This window comes from Phyllobates terribilis, unplaced genomic scaffold, assembly GCF_046119375.1.
Source record: "Phyllobates terribilis strain yellow unplaced genomic scaffold, ASM4611937v1 Scaffold_8__6_contigs__length_399053987, whole genome shotgun sequence".
NCBI lineage: Eukaryota > Metazoa > Chordata > Amphibia > Anura > Dendrobatidae > Phyllobates > Phyllobates terribilis.
In genome coordinates this window covers 300,754,812-300,773,678 of record NW_027362768.1, presented here as the reverse complement: position 1 = coordinate 300,773,678, position 18,867 = coordinate 300,754,812, and the positions used below count along the sequence as shown (strand labels likewise).

Here is an 18,867-nt window from a genome sequence, read left to right as displayed (position 1 = left end):
ATAGTAAATGGGAAACCTTCAAAAGAATTCTGAATACTCAGTGCGAGAGGTATATACCGTATGGGAATAAAAGGGCCAGAAATATGAGGAAACCAATATGGTTGAACAAGAACGTAAAAGGGGCGTTAAATAGCAAAAAAGAGGCATTCAAGAGATTAAAACAGGAAAACAGTAAGGAGGCACTAATGTGTTACAAGGAAAAAACGAGAACCTGTAAAAACAAATAAAAATAGCGAAGGAGGAAACAGAGAGACGTATTGCTAGGGAAAGTAGATCAAATCCCAAACTGTTCTTTACGTATATAAATAGTAAAAGGATTAAATCGGATAATATTGGACCGATAAAAAGTGAGGAAGGCAAAATCATAGAGAAACATGAGGATAAAGCTAATCTATTAAATAATTTTTTTTCGACAACTTTCACAAAGGAAATAGAACTAACAATGAGAAGTGACAAGCTTAATCCTCCACTAAGTATGACTAATCTAACCCAAGCTGGGGTACAGAAACGCCTCAGTAACATTAAAATAAACAAATCACCAGGACCTGATGGCATACACCCACGGGTACTAAGGGAACTAAGTAATGTGATAGACAGACCGTTATATCTTATATTTAAGGACTCTGTTGAGACTGGGTCTGTACCACTTGATTGGCGACAGGTGAATGTAGTGCCAATATTCAAAAAGGGAGCAAAAAGTAACACCGGAAACTATCGGCCGGTGAGTCTGACGTCCGTTGTGGGCAAAATTTTTGAAAGCTTCATTAAAGAGGCAATTACGCAGCATCTTGATGCTAATAATCTTTTAACCCCGAACCAACATGGATTCATGAGGAATCGCTCCTGCCAAACAAACCTGATTGACTTCTACGAGGAGGTTAGCTCTCGAGTAGATCAGGGGGAACCAGTGGATGTCGTGTATCTCGACTTCTCAAAAGCGTTCGATAGCGTGCCACATAATAGGTTGGTATACAAAATGAGAATGATGGGGCTGGGGGAAAATGTCTACAAGTGGGTAGCTAACTGGCTAAGGGATAGAAGGCAGAGGGTGGTTATAAATGGAATATACTCAGATTGGGTAAGCGTCACTAGTGGGGTACCACAGGGGTCTGTACTAGGCCCAATGTTATTTAATATCTTTATTAACGACATAGTCAATGGGATAAATAGTAAAATATCAATATTTGCAGATGACACAAAGTTATGTAAAACAATTAATACAAAAGAGGACAGTGCAGACCTACAGAGGGATTTGGATAAGCTGGGTAGGTGGAGCATTAAATGGCAAATGAGGTTTAACGAGGAGAAATGTAAGGTCATACATATGGGAAGGAAAAATGGAAGTCACCAGTACTCACTGAATGGGAAATCATTGGGGAATTCAGAGATGGAGAAGGACTTGGGCATCTTGATTGATAGCAAACTAAATTGGAGCGCCCAAAGTCAGGCGGCTGCTGTAAGGGCAAACAGGGTAATGGGATGTATCAGAAGAGGTATAGCTGCAAAGGATGAGAACATTGTTCTTCCACTGTACAAAGCACTGGTCAGACCACACTTGGAATACTGTGCTCAGTTATGGCCCCAATATATAGAAAGGATATAAATGAGCTTGAAAAGGTACAAAGGAGGGCAACAAAATTAATAAAGGGAATGGAGGGACTGCAATACCCAGAGAGGTTGGCAAAACTAGGACTATTCAGCCTGGAAAAGAGAAGGTTGAGGGGGGACATAATAAATGTGTACAAATATGTTAGGGGACAGTATAGAGATCTTGCCCAGGATTTTTTCAAAAGGAGGGATATTACGGTAACAAGAGGGCATTCACTAAGACTGGAAGAGAAAAGGTTTCAGCACCAGCATAGGAAGGGGTTCTTTACGGTAAGAGCAGTGAGAATATGGAATTCACTGAGTGAGGAGACGGTAATGTCAGATTCACTACACCAGTTCAAGCGGGGACTGGATGCATTTCTAGATACCAGGCATATTTCAGCGTATACTTAAAAATAAAATAAAATAGTAGGTTGATACAGGGATTTATTCTGACTGCTGGTTTCAGAGTCAGGAGGGAATTTTTCCTCAGGTGAAGATTGGCTAAATCATTTGGGGTTTTTGCCCTCCTCTGGATCAACTTTAGCAATTACAGAACTAACAGGTCGAACTTGATGGACGCAAGTCATTATTCGGCTTTACAAACTATGTTACTATGTTACTATGATTAAAATGAACTTTTGTTCATGGGAAAATCCCTTTAATTCTTTAATACTTTGTTCCTTTGGCCTTAAGGGGAACCTACCATAAGAATTTTATTCTTCAAACTAATAATGGCATTTGAGTATAGGGGCTTTCGTTATGATTAAATCCATACCTAGATTGCAGAAATCCGTTTTGCCATTTCTGAGAAATGCAGTGTTGTAACTGTATGCAAAATAGCTGCAAGTGCTTCAGGGTGGGGCATTGCACTTGCAGATCTCCTGCCATTCTTATTCCCTTTTATTCACTCTTGTTTGTCATTGGATTCTCCTGACCTGACACAGATGCTTCTTCACTGCTGTTCGTTGCAGCGCCTCTTGTCTTCTCAGAAGGGTCGGTGCATGCACAGATCGATAGCGACTTCATGAGGACTTTACTGCGCATGCCCCAACCAAGGCACTGACGGTGCTTGTGTGATATCTGGGTTAGGGGAAGAAACAAGAGTGACTTGTCAGTCAGACGCCGCAGGTGGGCGGGGAATACAGAGGGAGGGCAAGTGCAGTGTCTTACCCCAAGTTCTTAAGGCTCCTTTGCTCATGTTCTCCACCATGCTGACACATTAGGTTTTTTTTAGATTTTTTTTATAAATGGTTTTAAAAATATTTCATGACTTTTAAATCCAGGGTTGATCCTCTTGGAGTCTTTTTGAAGTGCCAGGAGGACACCATAGTGTTGGGAAGGAGCTTTCATTAACATCCTGACCACCTAGGAGTGTTCAGATTCCCTCTTTCGATATATAGTGTATAATGAATTTGGTAATATTTTTATTTTAGAAAAAAAAAATTGTAAATCACTATTTTTATCCTATCATTAAAGTTGATATGGTGATACATTTACAAGTGATAGAACGTTTTATTATTGACTTATCCATGGAGATTTGTGCTTTTTTTGGTGAGTTTGCATATGATACTAGTAGATAATGTGAGATCTATAATTGCATTTTGGAAATTACAAATGTTTATCATGTTCCTCATCGATAAATGTATAAATTCATATTATTTTAGTAACTTTAATTGAATTTTTGGATTGTATTTCAGCTTGCGATGCCATCATTTCCAGTTGTAGTGAAGATTGGACATGCACATTCTGGAATGGGAAAGGTAACTATAAATGTTATTTTTGAAGTCAAGATCAAGCAGTGAACCAGCAACAGAGTCATGGTCAGGCCTGAGGCTCATTGATGGACATGGAGAGCTAAGGCTTGTCCGTTCGGTCCAGTCCATCAGAGAAGATGTTTTAGCACAAATTTGTGAAAAAGATAATCCAGGGTATCCTATGCATGAAAGTTGTCGGACAACACGGTGCATCACAGCTTATTATGTTTGGGGTTGTGTAGCCGCAGAGCGATAATGGTGCTCATGCTTTCCCCTGCCAAAAAGGGAGTATGTTTTAGAAAGCAATATGTTGCTGTCCGAGAAGAAGGCCAGAAGATGGAAGTAGTCTGGTGCTCAAGACAATGTTCTGCTGGAAAACTCTGGCTCCTGGCATTCTTGTGGATGTTACTCTGACATGCACCACCTACCTACACCTTGACAGACAAAGTAAACCCTTTCATGGCAAAATTGCTCCCAAGTGGCTTCTTCAGCGAGAAAACTCAACTTTACCACAATGCAAAAATTGTTCCAAGAATGCTTTTAGTAACATGACAACACAACTTACAGGATCGGGCCCTAATGTCTTGAAACAACATACCAGATGACATCTTCAGAAGTCTAGTGGAGTCCATGCTTCGAAGAATCAAAGCTATTTTGGAAGCATGATGCAACTTACACAATATGAGGCAGCTCGTTTTATTGTCCTAGGAGTTTATCGCTTTCTGTTTTACTATTAGGGTTTTACCAGGGTTAAAAGCTATCCCCTATTCATAGAATATATGATATCTTACTATTTGTTGATAGATTGACCGCTGGGATGCACTAATCCGAATAGTGGGGCTCTGCAAAGCCCTTTTTAAAGGGGTCATCTCGTCATCAGAAATGTGTAAAATTGCTAAGTGCTTGTAAAATTGACCTCTTGTTAAATATCCACTCCGTACTTCAGAACAGAGGAACTTTTAATGTTGTAGTTTACTGCTCGTAGCCAGGGTTACTGGCCACCCCTGTAGTTTATCAGTAGTGACCGGTCGCCCAGACAAGGAGCTTGCAACTTTGCTATAAATCTTGCGAGTGTTGTTCTGCAGCTGGCCAATTGCAGAAACAGGCCAGTTTCAGTACTCCTGTGCTTTTCCGAGGCTGCAAAGTCAAAGGTTTCTCCGCTTGCAGAATTGGAGGTTGCACAGTTTGGGCTAGTGCCAACAACCAGTCTCAGGTCCGAACTGTCAATCATTCACGGAAGCACCACCCCTACACAAGCAGGAGGCTGGGGAGTGGTGCGCTCCTGAACAGTAATCGTGAGACAACCCCTTCACTAGAGAGGAGATTGAGCATGTGCACCTCCACCCTAGGCGGTCCATCCCATAGACAATAAATGAAGCTGATATACACATACATACTTCCAAGCCAAGGGGCTGTCTGTGCAGTGGTCCAGACTGAACTGTAATGCAAACTTTGGTGTGAAATATTGGTAGACATTTTGATCTCATATAATGTTTTTTTTTTCATTTCTCTAAAGCATTTTAGTGCTGGTCCTGTTATATAAAGGTTGTGACCGGTATTTTCTTCGACAGGTGAAGATTGAGAACCACTATGATTTCCAGGATATCGCCAGCGTCGTGGCCTTAACGCAGACCTATGCCACCACCGAACCCTTCATAGATTCTAAGTATGACATCAGGATTCAGAAGATAGGAAATAACTACAAAGCATACATGTAAGCCCCCCATGTCATACCCGATGCTGGATATATAGATTATATGTCCTATATATCATTGTAGAAGTAGGATAAATACACAGCATTCGAGTGATCATGTCCTAGCCATCATCTCTGTATAAATACATGGCTCACCCTAATATATTCTCAGGAATCTCCATTTATAAATCTGTGATGGTCCTACTGCTGGGACCCCATTGAATGTCCCATTAAAATGAAGCGTCAGTGCGCATGCTCGACCTCCGTTCCATTCATTCTCTAAGGGGCAGCCAGAGAAAGACAAATACACCGGTCAACCACCCCATAGAGAATGAATGGAGCGCTTGTTCAACATGCGCACTGACACCCCATTCTAATAGGGATAAAAGCATTCGGACCCCCAGTTATCTAGAATTATTCACCTATTCTGTGGATAAGAGACAACTTCTACCTGCCAAAATACCCCCTTAATGTTATTCAAGTGGAGTCCCTCATTCACAACCTTCATTAATTTGCAGAAATGGAGAGCACCTGTCAATGGAGGACCCAGCGTGCCCATTTATTATACAGACAGCTTAATGATTTCAGTGGACATAGTGTAATGCTTCATTTCGCCTGTGGGAGTGCTGTAGAAGAATTTAACACCTCTGCTGATCTCTGGACAGAAGCAGGGTTCCCTCTTCAGGAGACGTAGCTAATAAAAAGGCATTTCCTACGGCAGACGACCCCTCTAAAGATGGGGGATAAGGCTACACTGCGACATTGAGATTGTGGTGTCAAATTGCGACATCCCAGTTAGTGGTGTCGCATTGTGACACTGAGTCACAAATGTTTCCAAAAAGATTGGATTTTCTGTTTGGTCGCAATTCGCACATGACTCACTCGCCACAGACTTAATTGCAAGTCACATGTGACTTAACTGAGACTTGGTAATTTTTTTTGCAGCAAAATCACATCTCTAAAATAGTCACAGGACAGCAAATCACAGACCAATTGCACAGATGTTTTTTTTCGCATGACTTTTCTGAGAATTGCCCCAACCTAAGGGTGCATTTACACTGGCCGATTCTCGTGAGCAAAGCTCGTTTCCCAATAATCATGCAGGGTAATGAGGCTGCCAATCACCTGACGAACGAGCAAAACGCTTGTTCTTCAAGTGAAATTATTTTTAAGCTTCCTTAAACATCATCGTTCTTGGCAGTTCATCACCCTTTGTAAAACAGGAGATGTGCTGTCGAGAAAAATGACAATCTATGAGCACAGAACGATCTATTACCGATCGTTCTGTGCACATTCCAACGGCAGTCAACCTGCCAATAGACAGTTGTTTAACGCCACAAGTCGGATGGTGTAAACCCACCCTTAATCTAACCAGAATTGCATTTTATTTCTGCAAAATGTGACCAAAAGTGGGTACTGGACCTAGAGGGAAAAGATCTCAGTTACAATGTGAGTCTTTGTGTCATCTTAAAGAGGTTGTCAATCCATAAAAGGATGAATCATGATTAATGTTTGGGGGCTTTATGCTATAAGTTTATTTTACTTGGTTTCTATAAATTACATTTAATTTTTGATTTTTTTTAACCAGGAGAACCTCCATATCAGGTAACTGGAAGACCAACACTGGGTCTGCAATGTTAGAACAAGTGGCGATGTCCGATAGGTGAGTAATAATTACACTGAAATTCCCAACATAGATGGCAGATTTACTTATGAACTATAATTTTGTTAGCGTTTTAAAGGGGACCTCTCAGCAGTTAGGACCCCTGAAAACTTTACAGGGCTAGATGGGTGAGGAGCTGAGCAGTTTAAACATACCTAGGTTGATGGTAATATAAGCTGCATGATTGGGAAAAGGAAGTTTTAATCTATCTTACATTGTTTGCAACATAAATGTATTTGCTCCATGCCTATTTTTTTAATAAAGCTATGACCTATTTAGAATATTCAATTTATCTGACAATTTTAAGTACAACACATCACAAAAAAGTTGAGACAGGGTTAACAGAAGGCTAAAAAAAGTGTTGCTAATGAAAAACAGCTGGACAGTCAATTTTCGACTACACTCCCTGACAGAAGTTATGTCGCTTATCCATGTTATGTAAATAAAAGCTTATAACCTGACGTTAAATTCATCCATTGGTTTTATAATTACTCTTTTGAAAGCTGAAACCCTCCCAAATTTGGTTTAGGTTAAGAAAATAAATTGGCATCAATGCTGAAATATTGATCATTTAATGAACACAGAATGGTCAGATTTTCGCAAGACAAAAGTTTTGTCGCCCACAGAAAGTAATGTGATATTCAAACAAATAATTATCTTAAAATACCAATATATGTTGCATAACATTGGTGAATGAAATTCTGGTGCTATTAGAGTCATATTTAATATTTTGTGTGACTTCCATGAAGGACGGCATCCATGCGGTTCAACAATGATTCATACAATTTATTAATGAAGTCATCAGGAATAGCAAAGAATGCCATCTTACATGCCTCCCAGAGTTCATCTAGATTCTTTGGTTTTGTCTTCCAAGCTTCCTCTTTCATCCTACCCCAAACATGCTCAGTGATGTTCATGTCTGGTGACTGGGCTGGCCAGTCCTTGAGTACCTTGATCTTTTTTGCCTGGAGAAACTTTGTTGTAGAGATGGATGTATGAGATGGAGCACCATCCTGCTGCAGAATTTGACCCCTTTTATGATTTGGAATGTAAGCGGTAGCTAATACTTCTTGATATTTTAGGCTATTGATATAGCCTTCCACCATGCAAATGTTTCGCACACCCCCATACTGATTGTAACCCCAGACCATGATCTTTCCACCACCAAATTTAACTGTTTTCTGGGTGTATTTTGGATCCTTTCGGGCTCAAGTAGGTCTCCTGCTGTATTTGCGGAGGCTGTGGTGTAATTCTACTGAAGATTCATCAGAGAAATCCACCTTCTGACACTTTTCCAGCGTCCATCTGTTTAGCAGGCTGTGGGACTTTGCAAATGCCACACAGTTTTTTATTTGCCTTTTGTTTAGTGCTGGCTTCTGGGCACTGATTCGACCATGGAGGCCATTTCAAGACAGAATCCTACAAACTGTTCTAGTTGACACAGGGACTTGAGGAGACCAGGCCCGTTGGAGCTATGCTGCAGTGGAAGAGGGACTTGCTTTAGATTTACTAACCAACAAACGTTCCTCCTGAGCAGTTGTCTTGCGGGGTCTGCCGGACCTGGGTTTGTCAAACACATCTCCAGTCTCTTCAAATCTTTTTTTAATTCTTTGTACTTGACGCTGAATCACATTAAAGGTGCCTGCCACCCTGCAGTGGATCTAATCTTCAGCCTCTTGATAATCAAGGCTTTGGTCTCAGGGTGGATTTTTGGCTGTTCAAGTGAAGGTCTGGGGTGCTGGGTTTCTTTTTATACACACCCACTAATTAATCGATCATTTACTGAGCACTGGTGAGGATGTAAACTAGGATTGTGTGTATTATATGACCAGGCAACAAAACTTTTGTCTTGCCAAAATCTGACCATTCTGTGTTCATTAATGATCAATATTTCAGCATTGATGCCAATTTATTTTCTTAACCGAAACCAAATTTGGGAAGGTTTCAGCTTTCAAAAGAGTAATTTATAAAACCAATGGATGAATTTAACATCAGGTTATAAGCTTTTATTTACATAACATGGATAAGCGACATAACTTCTGTCAGGGAGTGTAAGTCACGTGACTGTGAATAAAAAGAGCTTGTTAGAGAGGCAGAGTCTCTCAGAAGCAAAGATGGTCAGAGGTTCCCCAATCTGTGAACAATTGCATCTAAATATTGGGGAACAATTTCAGAAAAATGACACTCAACGTAAAATTGAAAACTTTTAATATCCCACCTTCTGCAGTACATAATATCATCAAAAGATTAAAAAATTCTGGAGAAACCCATGTGCACGAGGGGCAAGACTGACCGTCAGTATTGGATGCTCATGATCTATGGGCCTTCAGACAGCCCTGACTTGAAAACAGACATGATTGAGTTGTGCAAATTACTGCATGGGCTCAGGAATATTCAGAAATCATTGACTGTAAACACTTTGCTGTGTATTCCACAAATGCAAGGTAATGCTCTATCATGCAAAGAAGAAGCCACAATCCCGAAATGCTGCTTCCTTTCTGGACCAAAGCTCATTTAAAATGGACTAAGGCAAATTGTAAACTGTTCTGTGATCAGATGAATCAAAATGTGAAGTTCTTTATGGAAACCACAAATGTTGTGTCCTGCAGAATCAAGAGAAGAGGAACCATCCAGCTTGTTATCGAGGAGAGGCCATCCTGCTTGTTATTGAGGAGATGGACCATCTAGCTTGTTATTGAGGAGAGATACCATCCAGCTTGTTATTGAGGAGAGGGACCATCCAGCTTGTTATTGATGAGAGGGACCATCCAGCTTGTTATCAGCGCACAGTTCCTACATGACTGTTGGTTGGGGTTGCATTAGTGACTGTGACATGGATAGCTTACACACGAAAGGCACTGTCAGTGCTGAGTATTATATAGAGGGTTTAGAACAACATATGCTCCAACCAGACAATGTCTATTTCAAGGAAGGCCTTGGATATTTCAGCAAGACAATACTAAACCACATACTGCATCCATCACTACAGCATGGCTTTTCAGAAGAAGAGTTTGGGGGATAAATTTGCCTCCTGCAGTCCAGACCTTTCTCCAATAGAAAACATTTGGCAGATTATCAAACGATAAATCCTGCAAAGACTCAACAGTTTGGAGCCTTGAGAATCCTACATCAGACAAGAATAGGCCAATTTACTCTCTAAAAACTCCAGAAATTGTCCTCCTCACCTCCCAGATGTTCATAGACTGTTGTAAAAAGAAGAGGAGATGCTACATAACGGTAGACATGGCCCTGTCCCAACTTTTTGGGAATTAAGGTTTTATAAATGTAATTATAAATATTGTGTAATAAATAGCATATCAATTTGGCTAATGCAGTTACAATAGGAAAAAGTCGCAATTTGCGCACCAATTTTGGAGGAAACATAATGATAAATGTCTCCTATGCTTTTTATCTGCAGGTATAAGATGTGGGTGGACATGTGTTCAGAAATCTTTGGTGGCTTAGATATCTGCGCTGTGAAGATTGTGCATGGAAAAGATGGAAAAGATTATATAATAGAGGTCAGTATAGTACACAGCCTCCAGCTTCATGATCAGCTGAACTCCCAATATTCTGATCAGCGGTATTTTGAATTAAATTTTTGAAACCCGCTAATTGTTTCTAGATTGGAAAATACATAAACATTTATTATTGTAGTTTGTCTGTTATTTATGAGTTTAAATAATTTTTCCCCGCAGCCAATTTTCTTTAATTTTTCAAGATTTTTTTTCTAGCATTTTTTCCAATAATTTTTTAAAGTTTTTTTTTTATTTTTAATTTTTTTTTTTTAAAAATGAGTTGTAGTTTTGAATGACCCCAGTCATTTTATTATATAATGTACAATGAAATGGTGAAAAATAACACAATTCCCCTTGATTTTTTTGGGTTTTGTTTTTTTACAGCATTCATTGTGCAATAAAAATGATGTGACAACATAATTCTCCTTGTCAGTGTGATTACGGCATTGCCAAAATTGTAGCGTATATTTTTTTTTTGTATCTTAATGGTCGTAAAAAATGCCACACTTTATAACTATTTTATTTTCCCATCGATGGAGCTGTGTGAGAGCTTGTTTTTTCATTTAGAGTGGTGAGATGTAGTTCATAATGGTACCATTTTTTTGTTGTATACGACGTTTTGATCTTCTTTCATTGCAATTTTGGATGGAAGTGCTGCGACCAAAACAATGGCATTTCTGGCGTATTGATTTTTTTTTCTTTACACCATTTACCATATGTGTTAAATAATTAATTGTATTTTTTAATAGATTGGACTTTTATAGATGGGTAATACTAAATATTTTTAGCTTTTTTCCCATTTTTCTATTTTTGGAGTGGGAAACGGGGTGATAGGGGTGTAGTTAAAACTAATTATTTTTATATATTTTTCATAACTTTTTTTTTTTTTACTTTTTAGTTATTTTTTTTTACTCCCTAGTGCACTTGGACGTTGATCACTTCTACTATATACAGCAATACTGTCAGAGGCAGGTGCTGGCTGTGTAACACAGCTGGAACTTGCCTATATGGAGGGGGCTCAGCTCCTAGATCTGTTTCTTACATTTGCACCCAACATGTGATGTGCCTGTACATCATATGTCTGGAAGGGATTGAGGTCACCATACACAGTAATATCCACCATGGATCTAATATCGTTCAAACTAACCATACAAGTTCAATGAAACTGGGCGGAGGATGAAAAATTTTTGTGGTAACATTCTGAAAAAGTTTTCGAACTAGGAGAAGTATAAACTTTTCAGACATAAACTTTTTTTCCAGACGATAACAATCTGTCATTGTTCAGCTAAAATGATCAGATCATGATCACGTATTTTTTATCTTGACTTTAAACTCTTAGGGCAGGTGTATAGGACTATAGGTTCTTTCATCCAAGAGAATCGGGCCGATTATGCAAATGACACTCTGTTCAAACTCTGATCAGAGTTTGATCAGACTGTGAGCATAGTGTGCTCTGATTCTCTTGGAATCGGAAGGCTCTCAGATGTCATGCGAGTACAGTCCAATGTTTCCCACACACTCAGTGACTTGCATGACCAAGAGCGATCCGAATATCATCCAGAGCTAACATCTCGAGCTCCCACCTCTGGACAGGCAGTGAGGGAGAGGGGCAGTATAGTAGAGCAGTATAGCAGAGATGACAATGTTATGAGAGATGTAGAGCTGATAGAAGGGTTTCTAATGTGACACAGCTAAACTCAGTTGTGCTGCTCCTCCCCTCACATTGACCTTATCTGAAAGTTGTGAGTGATCTGTGCTCTATAGCCAGCACTGTCTAATCATGCAGGAGGTGAGACCAGGAGATCAGCGGCATCCTTACATCTCACACACTGAGAAACCTAAGAAATGGTGGGGGCTTGTTCTCTCTCTAGGATTTTGCTGCCTGCTTATGATTGGGCAACCCGTACAGGGAGAAGAAGTACACGCTCCCCAGTGAAAGTTATCTAATAACACCCACTTGGACTTAAAAATAGTTACTGTAACTCATTATGTGCCAATACTTTGATTGTAATATCTCAATAACGTTGAGGTGAAATTAGCAAAAAACAAACCCCATATTATTCCCCTCTGCAGCCACTATTAATTGTGTGTTAAGTTCAATATGAATAAGGTCATCTTTATTTACTGATGCTCAATTATCAGCGTGTTGAATACAGGCATAACAATGAGGATATATGTTGAGTTCCTGCAATGAACATTATGTGTGAGTTATACTGATGATAAGCTACATGTAGTCACCTAAAGGAATGTTGTTATTCTAGTTTAGTTATAATAATCAGCATAAAAGAAATATATTACTAGCGATTGATGATATACTAATAATCATAGACAGAAACATTTAATATATAAACATAAAATTGTAATATATAAACGTTAAAATATCTTTTTTCCAGAAATTTCCACAGTTTGTTATGGACCATACCATTATAGAGAACATAAGAAGTCTTTACTGTACTCTGTATACTGTTGTCATTGATCCTCCCAAAGAACACTCTATACATGACGTGTGAACAAAGCCTAACGGCCCTCATACGCATGAATAGAGTCAGTCGAACCCGCCGATATCCACCATATTGGCCAACACGCTAATGTATATGGGGCCTCTTGACCCTCCTTAGACAGATGATGTGTGAAATCCAACATGTGAATCCTTCTCTTCCCCAACTGGCCATCCTTTTACTATCCCTAGAGATAAGTGACTCTCTCATAGAGGGAGAACACAGGAGCACTCGCCGAGCATTTTTGAGTATGCAGAGTCAGGAGAGATTTCTGTTGGCTGAAGGATTGTTTGACCAACAACTAACTAATTTTTGGTTAACTTAAAGGGGTTTTCCCACAAATATAAGTTCATTTTAATCAGTAGATATTGGAATAAGAACTTCCACAATTGGATGTGTTAAAATAAAATGTTCCTGTGCTGAGATAATCTTATAAATGTGTCCCTGCTGTGTACTGTGTAATGGTTGTGTCTGACTGTGCAGTAACATGGTCTGATCATACCACATCTCCTGGGCAGAGGAGGAATTAAAAGAGAGTATACAGACATTACAGCAGAGGGTCACAGCTGATTCTCTTTGTGAGATAGAACAATTTCCTGCCTGTTTTTAAAAATGTTTTCCCACAAAGAAAGAATCATTTGCTATCCTCTGCTGTAATGTCTGTATAGTTTCTTTTGCTTCCACCCCTGCTCAGGAGATGTGGTATGATCAGACCATGTTCCTATTCGATCAGACACAGCCATTACACAGTACACAGCAGGGGCACATTTATAAGATTATCTCAGCACAGGAACATTTTTTTTAAACACATCCAATTGTGGAAATTATTATTATTCCAAGGTCTATTGATTAAAATTAACTTTTGTTCATGGGAAAACGCCTTTAACCCCTTTACGACATAGGGCGCATTACTACGTATCTGTGCCCTGGGCTTTATGGACCTGATACGTATTAATACGCCCTGGCGATTTCGCCCGCACACAAGCGGTGCGGGCGCGATCGCCGCCGGGTGTCAGCTGATTGTCACAGCTGACACCCGGTACTATGTGCAGGGAGCGGTCCCGCACCGCTCCCGGCACATTAACCCCCGTAATGCTGCGATCGAAGTCGATCGCAGCATTGCGGTGGCTAAGGGGAGGTGATCGTATACTCGCCTCCTCTTCCGGCCTCCAGCTCTGTCTGCCGCGGCTTCCAGGATATTGCCATGACGACCCGATGTCGTCATGACAACCTCCGGGTCACAAGACAGCAGGAAGATTTTTTGGACATGCGCAGTGCATGACCAAACTATCTTCTCCCTGTCCAGCGCTGACAGCCTGCATCGCACGGGGATGGTGCTTCATTCCTGTTCCATGCAGGCGATCAGAGTAAAAAAAGTGAAAGTCCCATAGTGGGACAAAGTAAAAAAGTAAAAAAACTGTCAGAAAGTGAAAAAAAAAAAAAAAAAAATTGTAAAAATATAAAAAAAAAATAAAAAAAAATAATCCACCAAAAATAAAAATATAATGTACCCATCAATAAATATTATTATGAAAAAAAAAAATATATATAAAAGTACACATATTTGGTATCGCCGCGTCCGGAATGACCTGACCTATAAAACTGTCCCACTAGTTAACCCCTTCAGTGAACACGGTAAAAAAACAAACAAAAAAAGCTAAGCAAAAAACAATGCTTTATCACCATAACGCCAAACAAAAAATGGAATAACACGCAATCAAAAAGACGAATATAAATAAAAATGGTACTGCTGAAAATGTCATCTCGTCCCGCAAAAAACAAGCCGCCATACAGCTCCATCAGCCGAAAAAATAAAAAAGTTATAGCTCTCAGAATAAAGCGATGCTAAAAAATAATTTTTTCTATAAAATTTCTTTTATTATGTAAATGTGCAAAACATATAAAAACGATATTAATGTGGTACCGCTGTAAACGTACTGACCCAAAGAATAAAGCTACCTTATCAATTTTACCACACGCGGAGTAGAATAAAAAAAAGAAAAAAAAACCTGAATTGTTGGTTTTTGTTTATTCTGCCTCCCAAAAATCGGAATAGAAAGCGATCAAAAAATGTCACGTGCCTGAAAATGGTACCAATAAAAACGTCAACTCATCCCGCAAAAAACAAGCCGTCACATGACTCTGTCTGCCAAAATATGGAAAAATTATAGCTCTCAAAATATGGCGATGCAAAAACTAGATTTTACAATAAATGCGTCTTTTAGTGTGTGACAGCTGTCAATCATAAAAGCCCGATATGATTCTGGTATCGCTGTAATCGCACCGACCCGAAGAATAAAGTTGTCTAATCACTTATACCGCACGAGGAACGGCGTAAAAAATAAACTCTCGGGTTAGGGTTGTGCTAGGGTTAGGGTTGTGCTAGGGTTAGGGCTGGGCTAGGGTTAGGGCTGGGGTTGGGGTTGGGGTTAGGGTTGTGATGGGGTTGGGATTTTTTTCAAAAGTAAGAAAAAAAGATGACGATATGGCGACTAGTGTTGAGCGCAAGTGCTCGCTACTTGAGTTTGCATCGGGTGCTCTGGTATGCATTGAGTATCGTGGGTATTTGAGTGACATGCTCGAGTCTCCGCCCCATATGCTTCGTGGCCAAAAAACTTTGCTAGGATTGCCTGCCATGCACGAGCGATCCCCACATGTTTTTTTTGGGGTGTCTAATAGCCGTGAAACATGCGGGGCAGGGACTCGAGCATGTCACTCGAGCACACGCAGTACATGGTGCATACCTGAGTACCCGATGCAAACTCAAGTAGCGAGCACTTGAGCTCAAGACTAATGACAACTTATTCAATATGATGACCTAATGTTATCAAATTCTGTGTCGTACCTCTGGGTTCAAAATGTTCACTATACCCCTTGATAAAATCCTTGAGGGGTTTAGTTTCCAAAATGGGGTCACTTGTGGGGGGTTTCCACTGTTTAGGCACACAGGGGCTCTCCAAACGCGACATGGTGTCCGCTAACAAATTGAATGGAAAATCGGCTCAAATTGTTACCGGACACCACGTTGCGTTTGGAGAGCCCCTGTGTGCCTAAACATTGGAGCTCCCCCACAAATGACCCCATTTTGGAAACTAGACCCCCCAAGGCACCTATCTAGATGCATAATGAGCACTTGGAACCCCCAGGTGCTTCACAAATTGATTCGTAAAAATGAAAAAGTGGAAAAAAAAATACTTTTTCATTTTTAAGAATCAATTTGTGAAGCACCTGGGGGTTCCAAGTGCTCACTATGCAAATAGATGGGTGCCTTGGGGGGTCTAGTTTCCAAAATAGGGTCACTTGTGGGGGAGCTCCAATGTTTAGGCACAGGAGGGGCTCTCCAAACGCGACATGGTTCCAATTTGTTAGCGGACACCATGTCGCGTTTGGAGAGCCCCTGTGTGCCTAAACATTGGAGCTCCCCCACAAGTGACCCCATTTTGGAAACTAGACCCCCAAGGCACCTATTTAGATGCATAGTGAGCACTTGGAACCCCCAGGTGCTTCACAAATTGATTCGTAAAAATGAAAAAGTGGAAAAAAAAACACTTTTTTATTTTTACGGATTAGTTTGTGAAGCACCTGGGGGTTCCAAGTGCTCACTATGCATCTAGATAGGTGACTTGGGGGGTCTAGTTTCCAAAATGGGGTCATTTGTGGGGGAGCTCCAATGTTTAGGCACACAGGGGCTCTCCAAACGCGACATGGTGTCCGCTAACAATTTGAGCCGATTTTCCAATTCAATTTGTTAGCGGACACCATGTCGCGTTTGGAGAGCCCCTGTGAGCCTAAACATTGGAGCTCCCCCACAAGTGACCCCATTTTGGAAACTAGACCCCCCAAGGCACCTATCTAGATGCATAGTGAGCACTTGGAACCCCCAGGTGCTTCACAAATTGATTCGTAAAAATGAAAAAGTGGAAAAAAAAACACTTTTTTATTTTTACGGATTAATTTGTGAAGCACCTGGGGGTTCCAAGTGCTCACTATGCATCTAGATAGGTGCCTTGGGGGGTCTAGTTTCCAAAATGGGGTCACTTGTGGGGGAGCTCCAATGTTTAGGCTCACAGGGGCTCTCCAAACGCGACATGGTGTCCGCTAACAAATTGAATTGGAAAATCGGCTCAAATTGTTAGCGGACACCATGTCGCGTTTGGAGAGCCCCTGTGTGCCTAAGCATTGGAGCTCCCCCACAAGTGACCCCATTTTGGAAATTAGACCCCCAAGGCACCTATCTAGATGCATAGTGAGCACTTGGAACCCCCAGGTGCTTCACAAATTGATTCGTAAAAATGAAAAAGTGGAAAAAAAAATACTTTTTCATTTTTAAGAATCAATTTGTGAAGCACCTGGGGGTTCCAAGTGCTCACTATGCAAATAGATGGGTGCCTTGGGGGGTCTAGTTTCCAAAATAGGGTCACTTGTGGGGGAGCTCCAATGTTTAGGCACAGGAGGGGCTCTCCAAACGCTACATGGTTCCAATTTGTTAGCGGACACCATGTCGCGTTTGGAGAGCCCCTGTGTGCCTAAACATTGGAGCTCCCCCACAAGTGACCCCATTTTGGAAACTAGACCCCCAAGGCACCTATTTAGATGCATAGTGAGCACTTGGAACCCCCAGGTGCTTCACAAATTGATTCGTAAAAATGAAAAAGTGGAAAAAAAAACACTTTTTTATTTTTACAGATTAGTTTGTGAAGCACCTGGGGGTTCCAAGTGCTCACTATGCATCTAGATAGGTGACTTGGGGGGTCTAGTTTCCAAAATGGGGTCATTTGTGGGGGAGCTCCAATGTTTAGGCACACAGGGGCTCTCCAAACGCGACATGGTGTCCGCTAACAATTTGAGCCGATTTTCCAATTCAATTTGTTAGCGGACACCATGTCGCGTTTGGAGAGCCCCTGTGAGCCTAAACATTGGAGCTCCCCCACAAGTGACCCCATTTTGGAAACTAGACCCCCCAAGGCACCTATCTAGATGCATAGTGAGCACTTGGAACCCCCAGGTGCTTCACAAATTGATTCGTAAAAATGAAAAAGTGGAAAAAAAAACACTTTTTTATTTTTACGGATTAATTTGTGAAGCACCTGGGGGTTCCAAGTGCTCACTATGCATCTAGATAGGTGCCTTGGGGGGTCTAGTTTCCAAAATGGGGTCACTTGTGGGGGAGCTCCAATGTTTAGACTCACAGGGGCTCTCCAAACGCGACATGGTGTCCGCTAACAAATTGAATTGGAAAATCGGCTCAAATTGTTAGCGGACACCATGTCGCGTTTGGAGAGCCCCTGTGTGCCTAAGCATTGGAGCTCCCCCACAAGTGACCCCATTTTGGAAATTAGACCCCCCCAAGGCACCTATCTAGATGCATAGTGAGCACTTGGAACCCCCAGGTGCTTCACAAATTGATTCGTAAAAATGAAAAAGTGTTTTTTTTTCCATTTTTTCATATTTACGGATAATTTGTTTGATTTGATTAATGATCAATTTATTATTTTGTCTTCACTGTCACATAGGAGTGTAAATAAAACAACTATCCATCATGTCTGCCTCCTGCTTCCCCTACAATAGTGCACTCACTGTGATGGATTTTACATACAATGGGGAAAAGAGAGATGAAAACGGCAGTCACGGAAAACCACTTGGTGCAATTATTCGGTTGACAACACATTAATACAAACCCAAAATGTCAGCAGCTTTGGGTCTTCAAATGACAATCAACAAAATTAGAATAATCGTTTGATGAAAGAGAAATGTCCCAAAATATTTTTAATTGGAAAAATGAGATAGTGAGAATTTTGAATTATCAAAGACATAAAGAGGTTACATTGTCTGAACAGTGACAAGCTGAGTTCTGTAAGACTCGTGCCATCTATGGAGTCTAATAATCACAATGTCCAAACAATAGGGTTCATGGCACTTCATGCACTATATCAACAAACACGTTCGGGCTAAAGGTAAACAGCCACTGTAAGGCTATGTTCACACGTTGCGTTTTTGCGGTATTTTTTTCCAAAGGCAAAATCTGCTGTCTTGGCAGAAAAGAAGCAGCGTCAAAAACAGATTTTGTTGTGTTTTTTGCTGCGTTTTTCAGGATCCTAAAGTTCAGCTTCCACCACAGAAGCATTAACACATGTCACCAATATAAGACATA

The 18,867-nt window shown here is 40.6% G+C and overlaps 1 protein-coding gene across 1 annotated transcript in view; it reads left to right on the top strand.

Annotated features, from left to right (window-relative positions):
- The window catches only part of SYN2 (synapsin II), a 360,272-nt gene that overhangs the window by 238,813 nt on the left and 102,592 nt on the right, over positions 1 to 18,867 (top strand). Inside the window, exons 6-9 of the mRNA XM_073644500.1 lie at positions 3,288 to 3,350; positions 4,916 to 5,058; positions 6,626 to 6,700; positions 10,119 to 10,221. Of these exons, the coding sequence (XP_073500601.1) occupies positions 3,288 to 3,350; positions 4,916 to 5,058; positions 6,626 to 6,700; positions 10,119 to 10,221 (384 nt within the window). The remainder of the gene's footprint in view (positions 1 to 3,287; positions 3,351 to 4,915; positions 5,059 to 6,625; positions 6,701 to 10,118; positions 10,222 to 18,867) is intronic.